The sequence below is a fragment of the Armigeres subalbatus genome, chromosome 3, assembly GCF_024139115.2.
Source record: "Armigeres subalbatus isolate Guangzhou_Male chromosome 3, GZ_Asu_2, whole genome shotgun sequence".
NCBI classification, from domain to species: Eukaryota; Metazoa; Arthropoda; class Insecta; order Diptera; family Culicidae; genus Armigeres; species Armigeres subalbatus.
The window spans coordinates 334914619-334924124 of record NC_085141.1 but is presented as its reverse complement, the minus strand read 5'-3'; the positions used below and the strand labels follow the sequence as shown (position 1 = coordinate 334924124).

General features: G+C 43.0%; 1 protein-coding gene across 1 annotated transcript; it reads right to left on the bottom strand.

Annotated features, from left to right (window-relative positions):
- Nucleotides 1-2063: 2063 nt before the first annotated feature.
- On the bottom strand, nucleotides 2064-4115 carry LOC134222747 (uncharacterized). The gene has a single exon (XM_062701909.1). The coding sequence runs from the start codon at nucleotides 4113-4115 to the stop codon at nucleotides 2064-2066; it is 2052 nt and encodes a 683-aa protein (XP_062557893.1).
- Nucleotides 4116-9506: the final 5391 nt, after the last annotated feature.

Genomic DNA, 9506 nt, shown 5'->3' with positions numbered 1-9506 from the left:
AGAACAACTTTTAAACAAAAAAAAACTATACCGTAGGGGCCTCTATTTTTTAGAATTGGTAGTAGAATGGAACACTGTGAGATAAACCGTGGGATTTGGGACGAAGAATTGATCTTGAATTTTAGTTAAATAAAATTAGTTGCTAGAGTGTTCAGGAAAGGATGATTCTCAAAGTTATTGTAGGCAATACATGGCGTATATTAATCCATACATCGCTTCTTTTCGACAAATTAACTTTTTTTTTGTGTCTTTATTAAGGAGACTTTCAGCCCGAGGCTGGCTCGTCTCCGATGGACAAATTAACTTTTGTATAATCTCTTTTGTTTTTTTTTTTCAATTTCGTTTATTTTGTAGGTTCAGGCGTGTATAAAACTTTACATGGTTCTTTGAAATATGTACAATCAATATCATTTTATTATTTTTATTTTTATTTATTCCATCTGTCTTGAAGCCTTAATGAATTGATGAGGGAAAAAGCCAGTTTGAGTTGACATTGTTGGCCATGCTCAAATTGGCGTAAAAACCTCATATCTTTTCTTGAACGAATTTAACATGCAGTGCACAAATATACAAACAACACATTCTAAATAAAACATAGCATTCTGAAACAATTATTTCTCTACTAACAACAAAAACTTATTACTGACGATGATTGTTACGACGAAGTTGGACTAATAACTCTCTTCTAATTCTATTCCGGAACATGGTGGACGAGATGCCGTTGAAATCGAACAGTGCGTAGAACTCGTTGAAGCGTGCTGAGATAAACCGTATGGGGTCGTGCATGCCATAATTGTATGATCGACCTTCTAGCTGGAGTATGTTCCTGGACCGAAGTGTCCGCTCCGGGGCATAGAAGTTCAGTTGATTCAGGATTTCAGGGCAGTTGGTCTCGTCGGTTAAAATTTTTGCAACGAACACCGCCTGAGTGATAGATCGCCTTTGTTCGAGGGCCTCTAGACCGAGCAACTGGCAGCGTTCTTCATAAGGAGGGAGGTTTGTTGGATCATTCCATGGAAGATTGCGTAAGGCGTACCGAACAAATCTTCTTTGAACGGCCTCTAATCTTGTAATCCAGGAAGAATGGTATGGACACCAGATTACCGAGCCGAATTCTAATATTGACCGAACAAGTGAGCAATATAGAGCCATAAGGCAAAGAGGATCATGAAACTCGTCAGCAATTTTAAAAATAAAACCAAGTTGTCTGTTGGCTCTTGCGACGATATCTACATAATGCTGCTTGAAGGACAAACTGGAATCCAGAATTATACCCAGGTCACGTACACTGCTGGTACGCTGCAGATTTGTATCGTGCATCACATATTGGTAGAGTATTGGGGTCTTTTGTGGTGGAAGGTAATAACATTACACTAGTGTACACTCAGTGTTAGGAAATTTGTAGAACACCATTCCTCGAACTTTTTTACCAGATTCTGGAGTAGTAGGCAATCTTGGATACAGCGTATAATCATGAAGATTTTGACGTCATCAGCATAAAATAACGGAATCATTCATGAATATGGAAAATAGTAAGGGTCCTGAGGGTAAGGGTCCTAGGTTACTGCCTTGGGGTACACCTGATGGATTCGTGAATTCAAACGACTTAGCTGTGCCGATTTTAACGCAGAGCGCGCGGTTGGTGAGGTAGGATTTGAACCAACGAATGAGTAATTCAGACACTCCGAGCTTATTCAGCTTAGCCAGCAGAATTTGTTGATCGACACGATCAAATGCAGCCTTGAGATCCGTGTATATAACATCGACCTGTGCTCCGGAGTCCATACTTCGAAGATAAGCAGACGTGAATGGAATGAGGTTGGTGGATGTCGATCTCCTTGGATAAAAGCTGTGTTGGTCAGGTGATATGAAGTGTTTATTAGCTGTGAATAATAAGTCGTTGACAATGACTTCAAGTACTTTGGAACAACCACAAAGTGAAGTTATTCCACGATAATTTTCAATGTTGCGTTTATCCCCTTTTTTATGAATCGGAAACATGTACGATGATTTCCACCCCTTTGGGAATAACAGGGTGTATATTTTTGGTTGAATATTTTTGTCTAAGGATGGATCAGTTGTGATGAACATTTTTTCAGCAGGGAGGAAGGAAATCCATCGGGTCCAGGTGAATTGGAGAACTTTAGCTTCTTTATAGCCGAATCGACCAGTTTCGGGGTGACGGAGATAATGTTGAGGCTGATCAAATCTCTGGGCGTATTCAGAATCGCTAAATCTACTTGAGACGCTGATGGCGAGAGGTTGCTGAAGGTGTGCGAAAAATGGTCGGCTAGGAGATTACTTTTATCTTCTGGTGTGCGGGCTTGACGTTCGCCAAGGAAAATTTCAGTAGGTAAGCCATCTTCATTCTTTTTTGTTCTGACGAACGACCAGAACTGATTTGGATTCAAGCGAAGATTTTTCTGAATGCGTTTGGTGTAGCGTCGGTATAGATATCGATTGTACAGACGATACTCGTTACTGGCTCGAGTAAATAGTTGCTTGGAGAACGGATTGCGATTTTGGCTATATTTTCTGAGTGCCGCTGATCTGAATCGTTTTAATTTGCGAAGTCGAGCATTTGCCCACGCAGGTTTTGGAGGCGGTCGACGCAAAGGAACGTTCTCAACGATTGCCATGTTAACCACACTGGTGAAATATTCAACAGCTTCATCCACGTTGGTTGCCATACGAATAGGCTCCCAGTCCATTTGATCAAACATTCGTTTCAATGCAACTATGTTCGCTTGACAAAAGTCCAAACTGTTCACTTCATCAAATGTTTCGAACTGCATTGGGCTCAGCAAGTTGATGCAGGTTTCTAGCGCAGGATGATCGGCATCGATATTTATCAAAGGTTCGACAGCTTCCGAGCATTCGGAAAGAGCGGGTTCATTCACAAGGATGAGGTCTAGTAGTCGACTATTTCTGTTAAGTACGTGTTTTACTTGGACAAGACCATGTAGGCTGAAACCATCCAGTAGAGTAGAGCAGGAATCTGAGATGCTTGAACGAAGTGCGTCGAATGATGGTGGCTTGTTGGATTGTGAATTCCAGACCAAATTAGGCTGATTGTAGTCGCCAAATACTAAAGCGAAATCATTCAAGCTTAGTTTGGATAAAACAGTCCCAATCGAGTTGATATGATTTTCGATGCAATTCAAATCAGTTTTACGATCCGGGGGGAGATAGAGCACGCCGACGCTTACCGACCTTTGTTGTGTTTTTATCTTTACCCAAATCTGTCCGAGAGAAGGATTGACGGGGGCAGGGTCGAGGCAGCAGCTCAAACGCCTATTTACTGCGATCAGTACACCACCTCCACGTAATTTAGAACTGTTTAGCCGGTTGCGGTCATTCCGAAAAATCTCGTATTGGTGGTTGAACAGTTGTGCCGAATAGATTCTGTCATCCAACCACGTCTCCGTAAGAACTATAGCGTCATAGTTTGAGTCGATAGTTGACAAGAAAAAGTCATCGATTTTAGTTCGCAGGCCTCGGACATTTTGATAATAAATGCGTAAACTGCTGTCGGACAATCGAAGGTTGCAGGACGCGGAAGTATCGGGCTGGAATGAGGTTCGACCATTTATTTTTGGTGCAGTATCATCCCGGGCTTCGGCGGGACATATACCACTGTCAAACTTACCCGACGAAACAGGAAGTGCGGCAGAGTGGTATTTGTTGGAATCCACCCCGTGTATGTCAATCGTAGTGGTTGAAATTAAATCATCATCCGTAAAGCTCTCGGTAGCAGACTGTAATTGCAAATTACTTTTCAAAAACGATGCAGTATCATTTTTGGCTTCGGCAGGACATATACCACTGTCAAACTTACCCAGAGAAACAGGAAGTGCTGCCAAGTGGCATGTGCTTGAATCCATTACGTCGGAATAGGTAAAAAGTGGTGGCGAGTGATGTACATCAAAGCCTAATGGATCATCAAATGACTGAAGCCCAGAAGACGGACGGGCTTGTCGGTTAATGGCGTCAAACTGTAACATTGAGTCTTCATTTAATTTTGGTGCAGTATCTCGTGCCGCTTCGGCGGGACATATACCGTTCAAGGGCTTACCTGATGAAACAGGGAACGTTGTTTGTCCCGATTGAAGCATTACTGCACTGGAACAGATTACTGCGTTATTGGGAGACGTGTTGCAGATCCGTTTTTTGATGTAGGCTCGAACACGCGAACTGCAATTCCATCCGGCGAATACCAGCTATCACCAACTGTGTTGCAGTTGTTTCGGGGAACAGTGACTTTGAATGATACGAAGGATAGATCTTCGACGTTCTTACCGCGAGGGACAAGCTTGGTCACATTTACGGAAGAAGAGTTAGCATTGGAAATATCGATGACGTATTGTTTTACTTCCTCTTCATTTTGATCGGGAGCAAAAGGTGTGACGTAAAACCGTAAAACCGCCGTGACGAGGATCACGAAGCTCATCCACGTGCGTTGGTTCGGAACGGTTAGCACTTATATCCATGACTTGGGTCGGGGCAGAGGTAGTTTTGGTCCCAAATTGCTTGGTAGCGGCAGGCGTAGAGACATTCATCCGGGAAGGCGTAGAGACATTCATCCGGGAATTATGAAGTTAATAAGAGAGGTGAAGAAGCCAACGTACTCGTGGTGACTCGAGGTTTGGTTTACAATGTTCAGGGACGGAAGGGGATTAGGATTCGGAAATCAGGGAATCATGATAATCAAAGAATGTCAGCTGCTCATCCGGTCATTTGGCGTCAGGGACGATGTGGTGTGTCGTCGTGCTCGAGGAATGGTTCGACTGGGAGCATCTTCCGGATGGCCAGAGCTACGGAGCGCTACGGAACAGACAAATCTCTTTTGTTGGAAGATTTGTAATAGTTTATGCTAATATTGATTTTTTTATGGAAAGTTTGTATTTTTGTGATGAAAATGTTTAATTCCGTCATGCAAAATTTATACTAAGTATACGTAAAGGCTATATGATCGCTCCGAAACCAAACTTTTTATAGAAGGCTCGGAGACCTATAGTGTTATATACCAATCGACTCAGCTCGAAGAATTGAGGTGATGTCTGTTTGTGTGTATGTATGTATGTATGTGTGTGTGTATGTGTGTATGTGTTCAAAATTTTGTAGACACACTTTTTGGAATTTAGCATTGACCGAAATACTCGCAACAAGTTTCATTCGACTGAGAACCCTGTCCCATTGTTTGCTATTGAAAATTGGCCATATTGGACTATAGGATCAGAAGTTATGGCCAAAATACTATTTTCCATGCGCAAAACACGCTAAAAAACACTCACTCACCAACACCGCTAGGTGGAATAATCAGGGTTTTTTTTTAATTTACTAATGTTTTTGACATTTACCATTATTTAAAAAAATTCTTGGAAATTTGTTCCTTTTTTATGGCATATTTCTTATTTTTGGGAGTTTTTATTTTAGTCTTTTGGCTAGATATCGCAGTTGTTAAACAGGATACGTGACAGAATTTTTTACGCCGAGTTCAAAAGGGTGATCCCTCTGTAATTGACACACTCTAGTCTGTGCCCTTTCTTATAGATTGGGCATATGAGGCCATCAAACCAGCCGGCAGGCAGTTCTTCATTCTCCCATATTGTCTGGATAATGTGGTGGATTGATTGATGCAGTTGCTCACTTCCGTGATTCAGAAGCTCGACCGGGACCTCGTCCTTCCCAGCAGCTTTACTGTTTTCAGCTTGTTTAAAGCCTTCTTTACCTCGTCCAGCGTTGATGGTTCCACAGCTTGACCGTCGCCGACTATGTCCATCTTGCTCCTTAATACACCTTCATTTTCACCGTTCAACAAATCTTCGAAGTGCTCCTTTCACCTAGCTGCCACCATGGTCTTGTCTGTCAGCAAATTCCCCTCTCGGTCATTGCACATGGTGGGCACTGGCGCAGTCTTACACACTCAGTTTTTATTTCTGCAGCTCGGCAAAATCCGCACAGCCGTGTGCCCAGCAAAATAAAAAACTGATATCCCGTAAAAAATGGGTTTGTTAGCTGGGTTTCGGCAAATTATTTGCTGATTTTCAGCAACTTTGACAGATATCTCGAAGAAAAACATGTTTACTGGGGCTCGGCTGTGCGAAACTCGGTAAAAGTTCAACAAAGTGCTAAGATCCCGGTAAAAAAATTAAGTGTGTATGCCGCGCGCCATTAACAGTTGCGTAAAACCTCCGCATATCGTTTCTACCCATGTTCTCTCGCGCTTCAGCTATCGCACTCTCTTCGTGTTGAATTTTTTTCTGCGGTGGATTCGTTTCTCTTCTGCCCTTGCTACACTGTACCGCTATCTGTTGGGACGGGTATGAACCACTAGCATTCGACTCCTAGCAACATTTTTCTCGTCCGTCAATCGTTGGCACTCCTCATAAAACCAACCATTTCGTTGGCGTCGCTGTGCAGTGCCTAACACTTCCTGCGCTGTTGTAGTCACAGCTTCGTGGATATTTTCCCACAATCTGTTGACGTCGCCAGAACCGGTGGCATCTCCTATCCGCTCGTCCAGCTTCTGGTGGTACTGTTCAGCAACTCCTTCAACTGGCAAGCGTTGGATATTGAAACGCATCGTTCTGTTGTTTTGTGAATTAGTGACGCTGGAAAGTCGCGCCCGAATTTTTGCAACTACAAGGTAGTGATCCGAGTCAATGTTCGGACCTCTGAAGGACCTTACATCTATAACATCCGAGAAATGCCATCCGTCGATCAGCACGTGGTCTATCTGTGAGCAAGTGTCTCCACTCGGATGTTGCCAGGTGTGTTTGCGGATATTCTTACGTGCGAAGTAGGTACTGCTAATTGCCATCCCTCTAGTAGCAGGAACGGTTACAAGTCGCAGACCATTATCGTACCAATGACAGGGCGGAAGGAACTTTCTCTTCCGATCTGCGTATTTGCATCGCCGATGACAATCTTTACATCGTGTGTTGGGCACTCTCCGTAGGCCTTATCAAGGCTATCATAGAACTCATCCTTCAAGTCATCAGGCTTATCGTACGTTGGGGCATAGATGCTGATCAGACTATAGTTGAAGAATTTGCCCTTCATTCTTAACACGCAAATGCGGTCGCTTATCGGCTTCCACCGGATAACACGGTTCATCTGCTTCCAACTCCTCGTTCTGTTCTGTCACCGCCGCTATAGTAGATGTGGTACAAGTGTTCGCTATGGGGTCCACCGCCCTGAATTTACCCTACAGTTCTACGCCACCGTATTTCCTGGATTGCTGCCACACTCACACCGACCTTCTACAGCTCACGAACCAGAAGCCCAAAACGTGCGGGTTCATTCAAAGTTCTCACGTTCCAAAATCCGACTTTCCAATCTTTGTCCTCTATTCGTTGCCGGGTCTGTTGCCGTTGAATCAATCCGTTATCTCTACTTTTGCCTTTCTTGGTATTGCTGTTCCAGAGAAAACTTTCCTTTTTCCGGTTCAAGTTTCAAACTACCGCAGCTGTCACTTCATACTTTTTCTCTGCTATTTGTCATGGCATTCTACGATGACCACGCCCGCCAATTACCATGTTTTTGTTTCAGTGTGTTGAAGATTTGCAGGCTGGCGGTAGAACTTTGACAGCTGCGGTAGAACTTTGCGGAATCCACCAAATGGAAAATTTTGAAAAGATTTGCAATAACTGTAGAATCTTCGGTAGGCTTCCTACATCTACTACGCGAAGTACCAATGATACGCTTTGCCCAGCATTTGTCGTCGGCGAATACCAGGCAGGTTAGCCTGCGGATGATTTTTGATGAATTCTGGGAGTACAACTGAAAGACTCACCATTTGTTCATTGATTTCAAAGCAGCGTACGATTCAGTCAAAAGAAATTATCTATGGCAGTCAATGTCCGAACATGGTTTTCCGGCGAAACTGATTAGACTGATACGTGCAACGCTGGATGGCTCGAAATCAAGTATTCGGATTGCAGACGGCGTGTCAACCTCGTTTGTGACCTTAGACGGATTGAAGCAGGGTGATGCACTTTCGAAATTATTGTTCAACATTGCACTCGAAGGCGCTATTAGGAGATCAGGCGTGCAGAGGAACGGCACTATCATCACAGGGTCGCATATGCTCCTGGGGTTTGCGGACGACATTGACCTTATTGGAATCGATCGCAGAGCAGTAGTGGAGGCTTTTGTCCCACTGAAGAGGGAGACGGCGAGGATAGGCTTAACCATGCACTCTACCAAGAAAAAGTACATGGTGGCAGGTAGAGATAGAGGAAGACCTAGTGGTGCTAGTGCTGAGGTAGTGCTTAATGGGGATGTGTTTGAAGTTGTTTAAGAATTTGTTTACCTTGGAACGCTTCTGACATGTGACAATGACGTTTCCCGTGAAGTGAAAAAAAAGTATTGTTGCTACGAATAGGGCCTTTTACGGATTACGAAACCAGCTTAGGTCCCGCCACATGCAGACGGAAACGAAATTTGCTCTATAAAAAACTCTGATTCTACCAGTAGCCCTTTATGGACATAAAGCATGTACGTTAAAAGAGGCGGACCGGAGGTTTTCAGGGTTTTCGAGCCAAAAGTGTTGCGTACAATACTCGCTCTACTTTGTCTTTGATGCATTCACCACCAGTCCATTTTTTGTTGCCTCACGTTTCAGGTGAGTATACAATTCTGCCACCTTTTCAAATGTTCCGCCGACAATGTCCATGACACATTCTAGCGCAATGTTGAACAACAGTCCACGAAAGTCCACCGTCTTAATCCCCGGCGCTATTCGAACGAACTGGAGTGTTCGTCCCAAATCTTCACACAGTTTTGCATACCATCCACCGTTGCTTTGATCAGTCTGGTAAGCTCCCAGAAAAGCTGTTCTCGTCCATAATTTTCCACAGCTTTACGTGATCAATATATTGTTGTATGCCATCGATAAACAAATGGTGCGTTGGGACCTGGTATTCACGGCATTTTCGAAGGATTTGCCATACGCTTGACAAAATTATGCGTAGTAAATATTCTGCGATTAGGTTTCCCATCACATGAAATATGAATAAAGAATTTTTATAACTTTGTATGTGGCTAGTTCAATTTCATAAAAGTACATGGTGCATAAGCATGATATGTATTCAATTAAAACATTGGCGCTTTCGCATGCAATTTATTTCAAGTCTAATGTTGTTGTGAAGAGTCCTACTGAAATATTACCATGGCGCATGAGTTAACCTTCCGGGACTTGCACCGTTGTAAAAAGTACAACACATTGAGTAAAAATGAGATAACTTTTTAGTCAGTTGATCATTTTGCACCAAACCACCATGTATTTCTAAAAAAAATAGTTCTTCATCAATTGAAAAGATAATAAAAGTGATTCGATAGAAGGCTCGGGTAAACATAGCTAAATAAAAGGCTCAGGTGCACTGAGAAAAGTGACCAGTAATGAATTATTTATTTATTTCATTAACAATTCATCCTAAAGTAGCGCGATTTTTCTATATCATTTCTGACAATAACCTTGGAGTTAATTCGCAGTTCTCACT